The sequence below is a fragment of the Selaginella moellendorffii genome, unplaced genomic scaffold (assembly GCF_000143415.4).
Source record: "Selaginella moellendorffii unplaced genomic scaffold, v1.0 SELMOscaffold_8, whole genome shotgun sequence".
In the NCBI taxonomy this organism is placed as follows: Eukaryota; Viridiplantae; Streptophyta; class Lycopodiopsida; order Selaginellales; family Selaginellaceae; genus Selaginella; species Selaginella moellendorffii.
Window position 1 is genome coordinate 236,488 of NW_003314269.1, and position 18,743 is coordinate 255,230.

Genomic DNA, 18,743 nt, shown 5'->3' on the forward strand with positions numbered 1-18,743 from the left:
AGTTTAAAACCTAAAACCTTTTTGCCCTAGGGTTTATGGAGAGGATGCGCTCCTTTTTCCTGGTATGGCGATCGGCGATCTGGAGCTGTTGCCGCGTCCTCAAGGTACGAGGAAGAATGCCGGGAATGTGGAGGCCCGATGGAGTGGAAATTATCGCAGGGTTCTGTCTGGAGTGAGGCAGACGAATCTAGCGACTGAGCAGCAACGCCAGGATGAGAATCCGGACCACGATCAGCAGGTAGATCCCGCGCTGCCAATCTCCGCTCGCGACGCTCTTCCAATCATCGAGGCGCTGGGAGGCCCTGTTGCTCCTGATTCCTGGCAAGGAGGACTTGCAGTGGACACGTATCGAGCTGGGAAAGGACCTGTGAAACTTGATCTTCGCTACGAGGTAACTTTTGCAAAAAAAATATTAAAGCTTTTGAGCACTACGTACTTCCTGACAGGCTAACCTGACCACTGCAACAATTCGTAACGTTTTTGGAGTCATAGAAGGCTCTGAGAAAGATAGGTGAGTTTTCGAGCTTCAAATTAGTTTTGTTTTCTCTTGTATTTTTTTTAAAGCTCTGAAACATAGATATGTACTTCTTGGGAATCACTGAGACACTTGGACCTATGGAGCGATCATAAGATAAGATTTGGATATACTGTCACCATAAATCCTTAAAATCTTTGGGGATAAATAAGGATAAAAAAGCCTCCGAACGTGACACTGGCAATGAGAGCGGATCCAACCAGTATCGCGTTTAAGCCATCCACGAACATCTGCCGGTCCTTGTGCAAGCTCTCAGTGTAGCTGCCCCACTTGAGGCAGTTCAGCATGACAGCGTCCTTCTCACCCACACATTGTGCGTCCCAATAAGGTGGCTTGCCGAAGTTATCGCAAATGTCTGGTTTGCAGCCTTTGCCAGACAAGGCAATCACTGTCTCGCGCTCCATGAAGATGGCAGCCCAGTGCAAAGCAGTCCGACCTGTCTGGTGGCCTGTGTCGTTGGGATAATCTTTGATGAACTTTTCAGACAACTGTTTCAAACGTTGAGCCAGCCGTTTCCTCCTACGTCCTTCTTCGTCGTTATATTCTTTCGAGATGGCCTTCAAGTCCTTGCTTCTGTGTTCTTCAAGTTTTGCCTCCCAATAAGCCACAGGAACATCTTTTGCCAGTTCACTCACGTCGTCGAAGGCATCCTTGTACTTGCTTGGCAATTTTCGATATTTGTCTTCAAAGTTAATGTCCAGTTCCTTCCACACAGCTTCCTTGACAATATCGGGTAATTCCTGGGTGAAGCACTTTGCCATGCAGGTTGCGAAGGTCTCCCTTCCCCGCATCTCATCCTGTACTCCATGCAAGAAAGCAATCTTATTAAAAGCTAACCTGAGTTCATCATTGATTCCTTTCACGTTGGTGTACTTCTTCATCACGAACTCCATCACAGACTTTACTCTGTTGAACAGGCCCTTGCCACCGAATTCTGTGCTTCTGGTAGTGGCACTCAAAGCAGCCCATTCCAGTAGCCGTGATTCCTCCACAAGCTCATGAACAGAGTCCCCTGGCCCTGGTCCAGTTTCTCTTGTACCCAACTTCTTCGCTAAGAACCCATTCGTTGTACTGTCTCCATATGCAACAGCAGACGACAATATACCAGGCTCCAACACTCCATCGTTACACAGGAACCACCACAGCACCCAATCAATTATGTCGGCTTGACCATGATCTTCAATACGCTGGAATGCCCGCTGCCAGTCCTTGTGACTTCCTGGAAACACCTGTATCTTTCTTTTCACATGTTCACGTGTGAGTATGTCAAGACAGCCTATGTTGCCACCCATAGCCGCCCAATGCCATGGCAGCCCTTTGTCAACCTTGTCCTCCGCAACTAGCTTGATGTCATTAATTTTCAGCAACCACTCGAGTGCAACAGTGTTCCCATTCCAGGCAGCAAAGTGCAACGGAGTCAGACCTGCTTTAGTAGCTCGGTTCACTTCCAGGCCGTTCGGATCCAGCAACGCGAAGAAATGTTTACCCCCTCCTCTAGCAGCAAAGTGCAATACTCCAGCTCCTGTCTCATCTTCTAAACCAAAATCAGCACCTTCGTCGCGTAATTTACGAGCAATGTCAGCTCTCTTTTGTCCAACAGCAAAATGCAAAGGAGTGTGCCCAAGCTTATTCTTTTTGTTAATGTCCGCACCTGCTTCCAGTAATGCTGTGACGATTGCGACTTCCCCTTGGCCAACATCAAAATGCAAAGGGCTCTCACGATTTCCAAACACCCAACACAATTCGAAGCAGCGAAATGAAGAGCAGTGTTGCCGAGTTCGTCTTGCTTCCGTACGTCAATCTTACTTTTTTCATGGAGGTTCAGCAGCGCTTTCACCAGACTTACATTTCCAAATTCACTTGCAAGGTGTAGTGCGGTTTTGTCAGCATAAACATTGTGGATGTTCCAACCATATTTTAGAGCTTCCAGTTTGTCACTAAAATCTCCACCTTCTTGGATCAGCAGCTCCTCCAAGGCATCTGCCCAAAAATTTCAGATGTTAGAAGGACTTACTCTCTACGACTTACTCGTGACATCTTCCACTGAGCAAGCCTTTTGGAATCGTGGCTTCAAGGCTGTGTGCAGTAGCAGTTGAAAAACCGACTCATTGCCTTGTAGCGCCAGGTGCAACGAAGACGCTCCCTCCTTGTCTTTTCGGCACGGATCAGCACCTCTGGCAATCAACAGAACAATCATGTGCTGCTGCTCTTGTAGATGTTGTTCCACACGGGAAAGCTGCTGCTGCCTTATCTCCTGCTGATGTTGTTCCACACGGGAAAGCTCCTGCTGCCTTATGCGTAGCTCCTTTAACTTCAACTCCTTTAACTTCAACTCCTTTAACTCCAACTCCTTTACGCAAGGTGCAGAGGATCTCCAAGTCAGGGGTGTCCACCTCGTCTACGTCATCGAGCAACTTCTTTAGAATTTCAAGGTTGCCACCTTTTTTGGCTGCAATGTGTAACGGCGCGTCCCACTTGATATTCTTTTGGCATGGATCCGCATCTGCATCTAAGAGCTCTTGTATCACTTTCACGTTCTGTCGTTTCACAGCAGTGTGCAAGGGAGTATTGCCGTCTTTATCAACGACATTAACTTGCTTTGCATCCGTCAGCTCGTCTAGCAGTTGTGAAACAATGGCAGGGTTTTCAACAGCGGCAGTTCCATGTAGAGCGGTGCTACCATTGGATGAATCTGCTTCTAAGATGTCGTTTACCTTAGTGATCTCAGACCATTCGAACAACCAGGATATTGCAGAAGTGTTCTCAGCCTCCACAGCGAGATATAGTGCAGTTGTGAAGATACATTTCTGCCTATCATAGACAGTATGATCATCCCAGTCTTTGTTATTGATCAGGTCGATCAATCTGTCTTCAGGGCTGCTATCCATGAGAATCGGTCGAAATTGATCTGGAGGAGCAAAGGCAATGTGTACATACATAGTCCTGAAAGCATCACTTACGTGCTTCAACATGCGTGGAGGACAGGATCTTTGGGGCTCGTTTCGTCGCAACGCTATTCGACAAGGAGGGGGCAGCGGGAGCGGGAGCGGGAGCGCCACCACCACCACCACCATCGCCTCCGCCAGACTGAGCGCTACCACCACCACCAGCACGCGCGTTCTCTGCTGGCACCATCAGCCTACGCTCCAACAAAAACGATGCAATTGATCAGGCACGATTTCTTGTATATATATATGCCTAGATGCCTTGCTGGGAACGTAAGATGCAGGCAAGACCTGTAAAAGGGATTGTTTAGATTCCACACAGGACACTGAAACACTGCGATGCAATTCTTTAAGCTATCTCTTTATCCGGCCTACAGGGAGTCTATTGGACGCAAATTTATGCGTCTTTCCAACCATTGCAAGCCCTAAAAACTCTATCTACGAATATGCTCGAAGATGCGTTATTTTAGGGCAAGATAGAGCATGGCGAGTCCAAGAGTACAGTCGCGGGAGAGCGCAGGGGACGCCCATCGCCGAGGTAGGGAGCATGGGCGCAGAGAGGTCTAGTGACAGAGAAGAACGAGAGAAATGGGAAACGAGAACTAGAGTCAAGGATGAAGCAAAGGTGTAGAGAATGTGTTTAAAAGGGAGTGTGATTTAAGCGTGTCAAAGTGGAGCCGGTTGACATGAGGTGTCTGGTGATTTCTATCGGGCCTTTTTCTCTTTCGATCCTGCGACTGCTTCGAATGCTTACTGGGTGTTTTGTGCCTGTAGGATGGAGATGGGGATGAAGCGAAAGAGCTCCCTCGCAGGTATGGCTTTGAGTTTTCTCTTGTTTCTTTTGGTTCTTTACCGTGCAAGGACGATAGTATCGCGCTCATGGAGCAAGCAGAAGTTGCTTTGGAGGCCTAGGAACAAGCAAAGGTAGGACGGATCCAAAGAGCTGCGCTGCGATGCTGAATCCTTGTTTCAATGCAGGAGAAGGCCTCGTTTGAGTACACTGGGAAGCTCGCAGCTGAGACCAACAAAGTCAGTGGTAAGATCTTCTTTGTTTTTCCTTTGTTTCTGCTTTCTGATATCTAGTTTCCAACAGGTATTGCGTTGCAGTTTACGGAGCCTCCCGAGGCTCGCTAGCCCAGTGTCCGATGGAGGCTCTACGTTTTCAAAGGATGGTCGATATTTGTGAGGATTTGTGTTTTTTGCGGCAGTTGTGAAAAGTATTGACACATTCTTCGTTGTTGCCAGGCGGATATGGTACGCTAGAGGAGCTGCTGGAAATGATAACGTGGTCCCAGTTAGGCATTCATGATAAGCCTGTAAGAGATCTCGCAGTTTCTCACATGGAAAGTCTGGTGTTTGTCGTCTCTCTTTTCTCTTAATCAGGTCGGCCTGCTAAACGTTGATGGTTACTACAATCCGCTTCTCGCCCTGTTTGACAAGGGCACGGAGGAAGGATTCATCAAACCGTCGTCCAGGCAAATTGTCATTTCCGCATCGACTGCGGGCGAGCTCCTTGATAGACTAGAGGTAAGTTTTCCTCGGTTGTGTACAAGTTTCCTCGTGATCTTTTGTGTGTTTGGCAGGCTTATGTTCCAAACCACGTCTCGGTTGCTCCAAAAGAGACGTGGGAGATAGAACAATTGGGGTACTCGGCGGCATCGGCCCCCCCAAGCCATACGCTGTGAGAAAATGTTTAAACCAATTCTTTTCTTTTTCAAGATGACTATGTGTTGACGCTTTGTAAACCCTGTGTTGACCCTTGAAAGGCTCAAGGCTTAATTAAACCAAAGTTTATTTCATTTCATTTCATGTAGAAGAGAGACGCAATATTTATCAAGTGATCAACCCTGGGAAGACTGGCCAGCCCAGGGACCTGAGGGATAGTCTTGTAGAGCCGATCCCGGGTTCGAACCCACCCGAAGAAGAGGGACCCTCAAATAAAACAATCTGATCACTCCTTTTATTTTCCCAAGCATGTTGGGGCACGGATTCGAACGCACGACTCCTTCGTACTTCCCCTCGTACTTCCCCGTATTTCTGGTGTCGCATTGTTCTTAGGCTTGTACATGGTTTAAATCTATTTAACTAGCGATTGAGTGGAAGAGCTTTTGGATTGTCTCTCTTCTTTCAAAGACAAAGGTTGGATCACAAAATTGAGACACGAGAGTTGCAGACACCAATGATGAACACGTACGCTATCATCACTAAGTTCCATGAATGTTGCTAATGCAAGGTTGAGAAAGTCATGCCGGATCCGGTGTGGCATGAACCACTGAAGACATTGGCCTTCTCCGCTGTTCGGAACACATCCGCATACACTAGGGCGATGTGCTCAGTCACAAACTCAGGCCCCTCTTCGCCGTCGCCAACAATGAAACTCGAATCAAACTTAGCCATGTCCTCTATCGTATGGCATGCCCGTCGCAGCGGCTTTCGCATCGCCAGCGCGTACTCAAGCGAGAACCTGATCCGCGCCATCTCACCCGATGACAAGAAAGTCTCAATCGCCGCCAGCCAGCCCTCCTCGTCCTCCAGGCATGCTACTACCTCTTCCGGGCTAAGCTTCCTTTCCGGACCACGGCGGTGTAACCACGAACTTGGTAGTTCGCGGGCCACGAGCTTGCCGAGTGCATAGCTCCGGCAGCTGCTGTCCAAGACGGCCAACGAAAACGGGTGCCTCCCTGTGTAATGCTCCACAAGCATTGAGCGCTTCGGGAATCGCGAGCAAAGGAGCCCGAGAACGCTCAGCTTGTCTCGGAAAGCAGTCAGCTCCTCCTGCCAACCAAGACTTTTGAAATCAAAACACAAACATCCACAAGAAAGAACAGCTCACCCCGTAGAAACCATCCTCCATGAGCAACAGTTCGCACGGACTATACCGCAGCTGCAAGTACTCCTGCGTCATTCCAACCCCACGAGACAGCCCCAAGACAGTCACTGCTGCAAGTGAGAACAAAGCAAACAATTCGCTGTGGAACTTCTTACGCAGCTCCTTGGCGGGCACTGACACTGGCATTTCCTCTCCAAGAGCGTCAAGCATCTCCCACTGATCGACGACGAAGTAAAACTCGTCACCCGCGGCTGCTACTCGATCGCAGAAGAACTTGGCGATGTCTTGCATAGAACCCAAGCGATCTATCTCATCCAGCAGCTCGGCCTCCTTGCAAAACGTGAACCTCAGCGCGTTCTTCACGCACCCGCCCAAGTCCTGCTTAGCGATAGCAATCGCGAGGTCCCAGAGGCAAACAATCCTGCTGTTAGTCCCCGCGGCATCGTGAATCCACCCGCAAGCCAAAGCCCTGAGCAAGCAACTCTTGCCGATTCCACATGGCCCAACGACTAGCAGCGTTTTTGTCTCTTTGGCTGCTTCCACCAGGCTCTCAAGATCACGGCGACCTACAAACTGGAGATCTCCTCCGGGCATCGACGGCGCCTTGCCGATTCCCGGATATGGAATCGCCGTGATCTCACCGGCAGTGCACAGCTTACTCTTGTCCATTGCAGCGATGGCCTCTTGCGCCTTGGCTGCCTTGGCCAGATCGTATTCCCCGCCATCGCTCCCACACACGCAGCGGAACCTCTTGACTGGGCGCTGCATCCTCGCCTAAACCCTAAGATTTGTTGCGATCGCGGCCGTCCAATGCTCGTTCGCGCCCATTTTTCTTTGTATGGAGATTTGTTTGACACCATGGACCAGACGATTTAAGGGCATTCTCGATCCAGCTCGATCCATGTCGCAAATGGCCCCTCTCAACAAGATTGCAATCTTTGCCTGCGTTTTGATTCTTCTTGCAAATCCAGACAACATGGAATGTGCCTCGCAACTTGAGAGATTGGAAATCTTTCCCAGGACAATAAACCACAAGATTGGATGATGCAATTACGTTTAGGAGAACAGGATTTCTCTGTGCTCGTTAGCGATCAGTGGATCGAGAGGCAACGCTGTCACAAGCTTTGCAAATATCTTCAAAGTCTGTAAAATTCAATGGGTATAGTTGTGATGAACGAAAAATATTTTAAAGATAAATTGGCAATGGTGCACACCAACGATAGAAATTCCATTAAAGTCCATGTACAAAATCCTGTCGATGCCGATTTCATGTAGTAAACCTATGCTTTCAGATTTTCAGTTTTAATTCATCAATGCGAATGTACTCTTTACACTTGAGTGAAAGGTTGTTTCGTTCAGGTTAATTTTACTTTAAATGTAATAAGCATCAGTAGTCCAACGGTTAGGATAATTGCCTACCAACTCCCTAGTTTAAAACCTAAAACCTTTTTGCCACGTGTCGGCTCTAGGGTTTATGGAGAGGATGCGCTCCTTTTCCCTCATATGGCGATCGGCGATGTGCACTGCCGCCACTGGAGCACAGCCTGTTGCCGCGTCCTCGAGGTACGAGGAAGAATGCCGGGAATGTGGAGGCCCGATGGAGTGGAAATTATCGCAGGGTTCTGTCTGGAGTGAGGCAGTGGAATCCGGACCACGATCAGCAGCTGTCTATGGATTTCCGGATCAAAAAGAGGACTCTCGTCAAGGAGCTCGTCAAGCAACAAATCCGAGAGGAGATTCGCAAGAGAAGGGAGGAGGACAAGAACCGTGCTCCCAAGACCGAGAAGGAGTTTCTCGAAGTAAAGATCCGAAGGGTACGTAAGTTCTTCTTTTCCAAGGAGCACTCTTCTTAGTTGCTTTTGTTTATGTATTTTCTTTCGCTCGTTTCTTCCAGGCTTTGTACACGATCGATCTCAACAGGACGGAGATCCGGCGAAAGCATTCGTCCCATCTCACCGAAGGAAAGCGTTGCTTGCGAGAAACGGAGCCTCTGAGTGAAGGAGAGGCGGCGCACTACGCAAGGATTGGAAACCAAAACCAGAACTTTGCGTCCGTCGGTAAGCGTGGGATCTACGGAGGTGTGATTCACAACATCCACACCAACTGGAAGTTCCATGAGACGGTGAGGATCAAGTGCCCCCGCCACAACAGCATGGAGGAGACGCGGAGAATCGGTGCCGAGCTAGCGAGATTGAGTGGAGGCATCGTGCTCGATGTCCTTGAGGACAGGACGGTGATTATGTTTCGTGGTAAGAACTACCAGACACCAGAGGAGCTCTATCCTCCAACTTTGGAAGCTGTCGACAGGAGAAATGTAAATTTGCTGCTCTTTTCTTTTCCCTCTTGTTCTTCTTTGACGAGTTTGCTGTTTTGTTTTTCCAGGCCGATTCCAGGCACCACATCCAACGGGCTTTGGATTCACAAGTTTACAGGCTGGGACAATACATTTCCAGGTACCACTTTCTCAAAGAAGACAGAGAGCCCGCTCAAGCCACGCAGCCGATGATAGTCTTACCAGGGGCTGGCAACGAAGACAGAGAAGAAGGTTTAGATCAAGGTTGTCAAGTAGATGTGGAGAATGGTGATAAAGAACAGGCTAGAACAGCAGCAGCGGATGTTATAGCTACACAGGCGAGCCGCGAGCGAGTGGAAAAAAAGATGGCGTCCAGATTTGCGAGAGAACTTGGCCGCCACAAGACCGAGATTGGGAAGGAGAGGAGACGCGCGAGAAAGAACTTGTTTGATTACAAGATTCGCAGGTGTGGGGGGATAAAAGCGTACCTCCGCGGCCTGGGAGTACCATATCCATTCCCAAGACTCCACTCTTAAACAAATCCAGGGAGATAAGCTTGGAACTTCTATGATATGACTTGGATCCCACTATCAGGTAGGGTTCTTGCGAGAGAAGAGAAGATTTTTAAGTACGAGCTCGAAGAAAGAGATGTTTTGGCACTCTCGCCACCCACATTTTACTGCTGCTCGTCGCGATCATCGCGATCAATCTCTACCTGAGCTCGCTCCCGGCTTGGTTCTTCGTGATCCAAGTTCGCACTCGCTCCATCGCCGCCGTCCTCCACAACCTCAGGCTCCACCGATTCGCCACCGCCAAGTTCGTTGAGGAGAGATTCCGCGAGTTTGGGCTCTCGACGCGCACGGTCGACTACGAGGTACTCGTCTCGTATCCCTTGAAGCGATCGTTGTCCGTGGTCTACCCAAGCAACTCGTCACTCAGCTTGGGTCTTGACGAAGAGACCGTGGATGGCGATGGGGATTCCTCTGGAGTCATTCCAACTTTCTTCGCTTACTCGCCGTCTGGGGAAGCTCTTGCGGAGGTGGTGTACGCAAACTACGGCCAAAAATCCGATTTTGACGAGCTCAAGAGCCTGGGAGTGGAGGTGAGAGGGAGCGTGGTGATCGCCAGGCTTGGCAAGAGCTTTCGAGGGGATATCGTGTTTAACGCGCAGGAGGAAGGCGCGGTGGCCGTGGTTTTGTATCCGGATCCTCGAGACTACGCCACGAACGCTACCACTGAAGGCTACTATCCATTCTCGCGATGGTTGCCTCCAAGTGGAGTCCAGAGAGGCTCCGTGATCCAGGACCCCGGGGATCCTCTCACGCCGGGGTGGCCGAGTAGCAAGCTTTCCGAGAGACTGAACGCTTCCAACTTGACAAGGCTGGGAGTTCCAGCGATCCCCGCGCTGCCAATCTCCGCCCGCGACGCTCTTCCAATCATCGAGGCGCTGGGAGGCCCTGTTGCTCCTGATTCCTGGCAAGGAGGACTTGCAGTGGACGCGTATCGAGCTGGGAAAGAACCTGTGAAACTTGATTTTCGCTACGAGGTAACTTTTGCAAAAAAAATATTAAAGCTTTTGAGCACTACGTACTTCCTGACAGGCTAACCTGACCACTGCGACAATTCGTAACGTTTTTGGAATCATAGAAGGCTCTGAGAAAGATAGGTGAGTTTTCGAGCTTCAAATTAGTCTTGTTTTCTCTCGTATTTTTTCTAAAGCTTTGACACATAGATATGTGCTTCTTGGGAATCACCGAGACGCTTGGACGTATGGAGCCGGCGATCCAAACAGCGGAACTGCCTGCCTTTTGGAGGTAAAGCTTTCATGTTATTCCTCAAAGAAACTTTTCATGTTTTTGCGAGTTTTCAGATAGCTCGCATCTTTGGACAGTTTCTGAGAAGACCAGCGAGAACAATCGTATTTTGCAGCTGGGATGCCGAAGAGTACAGCCTGGTAATCCTTTGTATCTCTATTATCTTCGTGTTTACTCATAAAAATTTCCTCTCTTAATAGACTGGTTCTACAGAGTGGGTCGAGGACAATTTGGCCATGCTTAAGGCTCGAGCGGTGGCTTATTTAAACGTGGATGAAGCAGTAACAGGCAGTTCTTTCTCAGCGTCTGCTACGCCTCAGCTTGACAACCTTTTATTCGACGTCACCAAAATGGTACGCAAATCTTACCATTTCTTTTGCAGCTCATGGCATTTTGGTTCTCTCAAGGTGAAAGATCCAGACTCAAATGGAACCATATTTGACTCGTGGTGTGGAAAATCAAACGATTGTGTAAGAGACAAAGAATTTATCATTATCATCTCCTCTGCTCCGTATTAATGGTTTGATCGACTCAGGTCGGGAGGCTGGGCGGTGGTGGCTCCGACTACGCTCCATTCTTGCAGCACGCAGGAATTCCCTCCACCAGCATGACGTACGAAGAGAAAAACTCAGATTTTCCCGTGTATCATTCACTCTATGACAATTATAACTGGATGAAAAACTTTGGAGACCCTGAGTTCCATCGCCATGCAACAGGTGAAACTTTGCTTTTGATTCTCTTTTTTAAGATTTCGAGGCTTTGGTGCTAGTGGTGAAAGTCTGGGGACTGCTTGCGAGGCGCTTGGTCATGGACACGATCTTGCCTTTCAACTATGTCTCGTATGCAAATGTCCTGGAGGTACTAGCGATTATACCATTGCTTTTCATGAGTTGGATTGTTTCTTAAAGGTCGCTGTAAAGGATTTGGAGGCCAGGTTCCTGCTTATTTCGGGTCATCCAGTAAGCTTTTCTCTTTTTTCTTCTTTCGCTTGGTCTCATCGGTTTTTCCAGGTTAATATACTTAGCCTCAGCAAGTCGCGCGACGTAAATTTCTTCCCACTTCATTTTGCGGTGGATCAACTTCGTGAACTTGCGTCCAAGATCCCTTCTTTCACTGCGCCCAGAAGTAAAAATGATATTTTGATGCTTGGAGAGCGCTGTTTTCTAGATGGCGAAGGCCTTCCAGGGAAGCCATGGTTCAAACACTTGGTGAGTGCATTTTATCTGATTGTAAGAGTTTTGATGTTGAGAATTGTGTAGATCTATGGCCCAACTCAAACAAATGTCTATGGTACCTCGACATTCCCTGCTATTGCGGACGTTATATCGAAGATGGCTGTGGGTGAGGACAAAGAAGAGCTTAAAGCTTTAAAACAAGACTTGCAACATGAAATATGGAGAGCTTCGAGAGCTGTCCAGTGTGCCGCGAATGTCTTAAAAGGTGATATATTTTCCTAAATGGTGCTTTGAGAATCATGGCCATTGAACCGTGCGGTGTTGCTCTCGGTATTTATCCTATCCTTTCCATCGCCAGCTGACAGCGTCACGCCATTGCATTGAATATAGTCAACGGTATGGTCAAAGTAGTCAAGGATCAGTCTGTGCTGGTGTAAGGGTGAGAAAGGACAGAGTTTAGGGTTTAGAGCGTGGAGCTCACTAACGAGCTTTTTGAAGTCAGCAAAATGGATGAGGAAGTTGCTAAGGTGTGGCAAATGGAAGTGGCTGGGCCCTTCAGAGTGGCAAACAAGATCTGGCGGAACATTGGCGAGAGGAAGAGGAGCAGCTGTGGAAGAGAAGAAAGAGGAGCTTCTTTTCGTCACGTCTAATGCTGTGTCATCTCTTCCATTTTGAGCTGTCGTGGTTAAGGATTTTGCCTCTTGCGCTCACTAGGGAGAGGATGGATTTTTTTTTTTTTATTGTTTCGTGCTGTTGGTTCTTACCGTGCTTGGATGTTCGGACAATAGTATAGCGCCTATAGCTGCTTTGGCCAAAGAGCAAGCAAAGGTAAGACAGATCCAAACAGCTGTGTGGCGATGCTTATCCTTGTTTCAATGCAGGAGAAGGTCAGCTGAGACCAATAAAGTCAGCGGTAAGATCTCACTTTCTTCTGATTTCTAGCCCAACGCAGCTTAAGGCTCGCCAGCCCAGTGTCCGATGGAGGCTCTACGTTTTCAGAGACGGAGCGGAGCGTCTTTGGACGGTAACGCTTTTCTGTAAATAATCTTAGTGATCACACTGATATACATTCGATGTGATGGTCTGATCGAGCAGCGGATGAGCATTTCGAAATGTTTCAGCTTGAGCACATGAATGAACCACTAGATTCGGTTCAGGGACCTGGGTTTACTGTTATGACCGTCTGACCATCCGTTTTAGTCTGACCATCCGTCTGACCATCCGTTTCAGTCTGACCATCCGTCTGATCATCCGGAACCAGGGAATCCAAACCATCTTCCCAAGGTCGCTGAGCACGCGCATACCTTTTCCGTCTCTGAGGTGAACCCTGAGAACTTAGAAGCTCTTCAAGCGTTTCACTGCCGAAACTCATGCCCCCAACCTCCGAATGATCTTGCAATTTAAAGCACCGTTTCAGAGCATCAAGAAGCTTCGAGATGGTATTTTTCTGACCATCGCTCCCCTGACCTGCTTTGCTGGGCTGCGAGTCGAAGAACCTGAGCTTCCGGGAATTCAGGTTGTAAACTGCGTAGATGAACGTGCAGAGAGGAGCTAAGCAGACCAAACCCCCGGGGACAGAAGTGGCGATCATGCTGGTCGGGTACTTTCCCGAAGATGGCAATTCTGAGAATCCTGCGGCTCCAAATGCCACGAGGACGAAGATGATGGAGATGACGAGCATGACTGCTGCGGCAATGAGTGTGTGTCGGAGACGGCGAAGGAGTCTCAGGTTGAATTTGTCGGGAGAAGGCAGGACCCCGGTGACTCCTGCCAGAGCACTGGCCATGGCGAAAAAGAAGGACAAACTGTTGGCAACCCAGAACACAACCACACCTGGTCTGTCGACTGACACATACTCCCTGTCCTTGAACTTAAGTTTGTACCCCAGTGGCGGATTCAATAAGCCTCCGAACGTGACACTGGCAATGAGAGCTGATCCAACCAGTATCGCGTTTAAGGCATCCACGAACATCTGCCGGTCCTTGTGCAAGCTCTCAGTGTAGCTGCCCCACTTGAGGCAGTTCAGCATGACAGCATCCTCCTCACCCATCCATTGTGCGTCCCAGTAAGGTGGCTTGCCGAAGCTATCGCAGATGTCTGGTTTGCAGCCTTTGCGAGACAAGGTAATCATTGTCTCGCGCTCCTTGAAGATGGCAGCCCAGTGCAAAGCAGTCCGACCTGTCCGGTGGCCTGTGTCGTTGGGATAATCTTTGATGAACTTTTCCGACAACTGTTTCAAACGTTGAGCCAGCTGTTTCCTCCTACGTCCTTCTTCGTCGTTATATTTCTTTTTCGAGTTTTTCTCTTGCGAGATGGCCTTCAAGTCCTTGCTTCTGTCTTCTTCAAGTTTTGCCTCCCAATAAGCCACAGGAACATCTTTCGCCAGTTCACTCACGTCGTCGAAGGCATCCTTGTACTTGCTTGGCAATTTTCGATATTTGTCTTCAAAGATAATGTCCAGTTCCTTCCACACAGCTTCCTTGATCATATCGGGTAATTCCTGGGTGAAGCACTTTGCCATGCAGGTTGCGAAGATCTCCCTTCCCCGCAGCTCATCCTGTTCTCCATGCGAGAAAGCAATCTTAAAAGCTAACCTGAGTTGATCATTGATTCCTTTCACGTTGGTGTACTTCTTCATCACGAACTCCATCACAGGCTTTACTCTGTTGAACAGGCCTTTGCCACCGAATTCTGTGCATCTGGTAGTGGCACTCAAAGCAGCCCATTCCAGTAGCCGTGATTCCTCCACAAGCTCATGAACAGAGTCCCCTGGCCCTGGCCCAGTTTCTCTTGTACCCAACTTCTTCGCTAAGAGCTCATTCGTTATACTGTCTCCATATGCAACAGCAGACGACAATATACCAGGCTCCAACACTCCATCGTTATGCAGGAACCGCCACGGCACCCAATCAATTATGTGGGCTTGACCATGATCTTCAATACGCTGGAATGCCCGGTGCCAGTCCTTGTGACTTCGTGGAAACACCCGTATCTTTCTTTTCACATGTTCACGTATGAGTATGCCAAGACAGTCTCTGTTGCCACCCATAGCCGCCCAATGCCATGGCAGTCCTTTCTCAACCTTGTCCTCCGCATCTAGCTTGATGTCATTAATTTTCAGCAACCACTCGAGTGCAACACTGTTCCCATTCCAAGCAGCAAAGTGCAACGGAGTCAGACCTGCTTTAGTAGCTCGGTTCACTTCCAGGCCCTTCGGATCCAGCAACTCGAAGATATCTTTACCCCCTCCTCTAGCAGCAAAGTGCAATACTCCAGCTCCTGTCTCATCTTCTAAGCGAAAATCAGCACCTTTGTCGCGTAATTTGCGAGCAATGTCAGCTCTCTTTTGTCCAACGGCAAAATGCAAAGGAGTGTGCCCAAGCTTATTCTTTTTGTTAATGTCCACACCTGCTTCCAGTAATGCTTTGACGATTGCGACTTCCCCTTGGCCAGGGCTCTCCCCTGCTACGATTTCAACATAATTCGAAGCAGCGAAATGAAGAGCAGTGTTGCCGAGTTCGTCTTGCTTCCGTACGTCAATCTTACTTTTTCCATGGACGTTCAGCATCGCTTTCACCAGACTTACATTTCCAAATTCGCTTGCAAGGTGTAGTGCGGTTTTGTCAGCATAAACATTGTGGATGTTCCAACCATATTTTAGAGCTTCCAGTTTGTCACTAAAATCTCCACCTTCTTGGATCCGCAGCTCCTCCAAGGCATCTGCCCAAAAATTTCAGATGTTAGAAGGACTTACTCTCTACGACTTACTCGTGACATCTTCCACTGAGCAAGCCTTTTGGAATCGTGGCTTCAAGGCTGTGTGCAGTAGCAGTTGAAAAACCGACTCATTCCCTTGTAACGCCAGGTGCAACGAAGACGCTCCCTCCTTGTCTTTTCGGCACGGATCAGCACCTTTGGCAATCAACAGAACAATCATGTCCTGCTGCTCTTGTAGATGTTGTTCCACACGGGAAAGCTCCTTATGCTGCTGTTGTAGATGTTGTTCCACACGGGAAAGCTCCTCGTGCTGCTGTTGTAGATGTCGGGAAAGCTCCTTATGCTGCTCTTGTAGCTCCTGCTGCTTTATGCGTAACTTCTTTAACTTCGACTCCTTTAACTCCAACTCCTTTATCATCTGCAGGACTGCAAGGTGCAGAGGAGTCTGGCCCTTCTCCAAGTCAGGGGTGTCCACCTGGGCTTCGCGGGAGAGCAACTCCTTCAGAACTTGAAGCTTGCCACGTATTTTGACTGCAATGTGTAACGGCGCGTCCCCCTTGATATTCTTTTGGCATGGATCCGCACCTTCCCGTAAGAGCGCTTGTATCACTTTCACGTTCTGTCGTTTCACAGCAGTGTGCAAGGGAGTATTGCCATCTTTATCAACGACATTAACTTGCTTTGCATCCCTCAGCTGGTTTAGCAGTTTTGAAACAATGGCAGGGTTTTCATTAGTGGCAGCTTCATGCAGAGCCGTGGTACCATTATTGGATGGATCTGCTTCTAAGATGTCTTTTACCTTAGTCGGAGACCATTTGAGCAGCCAGGATATTGCAGAAGTGTTCTCAGCCTCAATGGCGAGATACAGTGCAGTTGTGAAGATACCTTTCTGCCTATCATAGACAGTATGACCATCCCAGTCTTTGTTATTGATCAGGTCCATCAATCTGTCTTCAGGGCTGCTATCCATGAGAATCGGTAGAAATTGATCTGAAGGAGCAAAGGTAATGTGTACACATAGTCCTGAAAGCATCACTTACGTGCTTCAACATGCGTGGAGGGCAGTATCTTTGGGGCTCGTTTCGTCGCAACGCTATTCGACAAGGAGGCGGCGGCGGGAGTGCCACCACCACCACCACCATCGCCGCCGCCAGACTGAGCGCTACCACCACCACCAGCACTACCATCACGCCCGTTCTCTTCTGGCACCATCAGCCTACGCTCCAACAAAAACGATGCAATTGATCAGGCACGATTTCTTGTGGCAGACAAGACCTGTAAAAGGGGTTGTTTAGATTCCACATAGGACACTGAAACAGTGCGATACATTATCAGGCACCACGCAAGTTGCATGATCTTCTCGAATTTTTACGTACTATAATAATTCTAGTGGAGTGGAGTATTGATCACGACGCGAGTGCACATAACGGAAGGAATCGATCTCTCTCCTTTCCCAAATTTCAACAGCAGAGACTTTTAGTTTAGCATCAAGAAGGGTTTAACAAGTAAATCTACTATATCTACGAATATGCTCAAAGATTTGTTATTTTACGGCAAGATAGCCGAGTCCGAGAGTACAGCGGTCGCGGCGAAGCGAAGGGGACGCCCATCGCCGAGGTGGGAGCATGGGCGCAGCCGGAACAGCAATGGCGAGCGTGACGGGCGTGGAAGAGCAAGGGATTCGGACAGGGATGAGGCTGCTGTGAGACGTAGGAGCGAGGACGATGGCAGGGATGGAGCTAAGCGTGGGGGGAGAGAGAGGTCTAGTGACAGGGAAGAGCGAGAGAAATGGGAAATGAGTCAAGGATGAAGCAAAGGAGCGCAGGAGTGTTGTTTCATTCAGGTTAATTTTACTTTAATGTAATAAGAATCAGTAGTCCAACGGTTAGGATAATTGCCTTCCAAGCAATAGACCCGGGTTCGACTCCCGGCTGATGCATTTTTAATGCCTAAAGTCTTTTTGCCACGTGTCGGCTCTAGGGTTTATGGAGAGGATGCGCTCCTTTTCCCTCATATGGTGATCGGCGATGTGCACTGCCGCCACTGGAGCAAAGCCTGTTGCGTACGAGGAAGAATGCCGGGAATGTGGAGGCCCGATGGAGTGGAAATTATCGCAGGGTTCTGTCTGGTGTGAGGCAGACGAATCTAGCGACTGAGCAGCAACGCCAGGATGAGAATCCGGACCACGATTAGCAGCTGTCTATGGATTTCCGGATCAAGAAGAGGAATCTCGTCAAGGAGCTCGTCAAGCAACAAATTCGAGAGGAGATTCGCAAGAGAAGGGAGGAGGACAAGAACCGTGCTCCCAAGACCGAGAAGGAGTTTCTCGAAGTAAAGATCCGAAGGGTACGTCTTAGAAGTTCTTCTTTTCCAAGGAGCACTCTTCTTAACTGCTTTTGTTTATGTATTTTCTTTCTCTCGTTTCTTCCAGTCTTTGTACACGATCGATCTCAACAGGACGGAGATCCGGCGAAAGCATTCGTCCCATCTCACCGAAGGAAAGCGTTGCTTGCGAGAAACGGAGCCTCTGAGTGAAGGAGAGGCAGCGCACTACGCAAGGATTGGAAACAAAAACCAGAACTTTGCGTCCGTCGGTAAGCGTGGGATCTACGGAGGTGTGATTCACAACATCCACACCAACTGGAAGTTCCATGAGACGGTGAGGATCAAGTGCCCCCGCCACAACAGCATGGAGGAGACGCGGAGAATCAGTGCCGAGGTAGCGAGATTGAGTGGAGGCATCGTGCTCGATGTCCTTGAGGACAGGACGGTGATTATGTTTCGTGGTAAGAACTACCAGACACCAGAGGAGCTCTATCCTCCAACTTTGGAAGCTGTCGACAGGAGAAATGTAAATTTGCTGCTCTTTTCTTTTCCCTCTTGTTCTTCTTTGACGAGTTTGCTGTTTTGTTTTTCCAGGCCGATTCCAGGCACCACATCCAACGGGCTTTGGATTCACAAGTTTACAGGCTGGGGCAATACATTTCTAGGTACCACTTTCTCAAAGAAGACAGAGAGCCCGCTCAAGCCACGCAGCCGATGATAGTCTTACCAGGGGCTGGCAACGAAGACAGAGAAGAAGGTTTAGATCAAGGTGGTTGTCAAGTAGAAGGGGAGAATGGTGACAAAGATCAGGCTAGAGCAGCAGCAGCGGATGTTATAGCTACACAGGCGAGCCGCGAGCGAGTGGAAAAAAAGATGGCGTCCAGATTTGCGAGAGAACTTGGCCGCCACAAGACCGAGATTGGGAAGGAGAGGAGACGCGCGAGAAAGAACTTGTTTGATTACAAGATTCGCAGGTGTGGAGGGGTAAAAGCGTACCTCCGTGGCCTGGGAGTACCATATCCATTCCCAAGACTCCACTCTTAAACAAATCCAGGGAGATAAGCTTATGATATGACTTGGATCCCACTATCAGGTAGGGTTCTTGCGAG

The 18,743-nt window shown here is 48.9% G+C and overlaps 5 protein-coding genes and 1 non-coding gene across 7 annotated transcripts; 5 read left to right on the plus strand and 1 right to left on the minus strand.

The window, feature by feature from the left end:
- Positions 1–48: 48 nt before the first annotated feature.
- Positions 49–9,174, plus strand: LOC112345270 (uncharacterized CRM domain-containing protein At3g25440, chloroplastic-like). Of its 2 annotated transcripts, none has more exons than XM_024671621.1 (4): positions 49–238; positions 7,975–8,124; positions 8,205–8,624; positions 8,693–9,174. In XM_024671621.1, the coding sequence occupies exons 1-4, from the start codon at positions 65–67 to the stop codon at positions 9,137–9,139; spliced, it is 1,191 nt and encodes a 396-aa protein (XP_024527389.1). In that variant the 5' UTR covers positions 49–64; the 3' UTR covers positions 9,140–9,174. The 2 variants fall into 2 exon arrangements, with proteins under 2 accessions (XP_024527389.1, XP_024527390.1); XM_024671622.1 differs by having other exon boundaries at positions 49–104; positions 7,874–8,124.
- Positions 4,255–5,225, plus strand: LOC9636129 (probable cytokinin riboside 5'-monophosphate phosphoribohydrolase LOGL1). Its single transcript, XM_002966775.2, has 7 exons — positions 4,255–4,292; positions 4,350–4,404; positions 4,459–4,516; positions 4,574–4,662; positions 4,726–4,796; positions 4,864–5,007; positions 5,064–5,225. Exons 4-7 carry the CDS (start codon positions 4,626–4,628, stop codon positions 5,163–5,165), a joined length of 354 nt encoding a protein of 117 aa, XP_002966821.2. The 5' UTR covers positions 4,255–4,292; positions 4,350–4,404; positions 4,459–4,516; positions 4,574–4,625; the 3' UTR covers positions 5,166–5,225.
- LOC112345271 (CRM-domain containing factor CFM3, chloroplastic/mitochondrial-like) lies at positions 7,804–18,696 on the plus strand. The gene is made up of 4 exons (XM_024671624.1): positions 7,804–7,873; positions 17,427–17,655; positions 17,741–18,160; positions 18,229–18,696. Exons 2-4 carry the CDS (start codon positions 17,512–17,514, stop codon positions 18,676–18,678), a joined length of 1,014 nt encoding a protein of 337 aa, XP_024527392.1. The 5' UTR covers positions 7,804–7,873; positions 17,427–17,511; the 3' UTR covers positions 18,679–18,696.
- On the plus strand, positions 9,176–11,875 carry LOC9636130 (probable glutamate carboxypeptidase LAMP1). Its single transcript, XM_024671726.1, has 12 exons — positions 9,176–9,197; positions 9,233–10,149; positions 10,205–10,269; positions 10,336–10,417; positions 10,474–10,557; positions 10,618–10,770; positions 10,825–10,887; positions 10,953–11,133; positions 11,187–11,275; positions 11,326–11,376; positions 11,428–11,625; positions 11,677–11,875. The coding sequence occupies exons 1-12, from the start codon at positions 9,176–9,178 to the stop codon at positions 11,872–11,874; spliced, it is 2,103 nt and encodes a 700-aa protein (XP_024527494.1). The 3' UTR covers position 11,875.
- LOC112345302 lies at positions 12,445–16,589 on the minus strand. Its single transcript, XM_024671727.1, has 3 exons — positions 16,350–16,589; positions 15,361–16,299; positions 12,445–15,312 (listed from the first exon to the last, which is right to left on the minus strand). Exons 1-3 carry the CDS (start codon positions 16,519–16,521, stop codon positions 12,746–12,748), a joined length of 3,678 nt encoding a protein of 1,225 aa, XP_024527495.1. The 5' UTR covers positions 16,522–16,589; the 3' UTR covers positions 12,445–12,745.
- Positions 17,177–17,248, plus strand: TRNAG-UCC. The gene has a single exon. It is a non-coding gene; the product is annotated as a tRNA-Gly (tRNA).
- Positions 18,697–18,743: the final 47 nt, after the last annotated feature.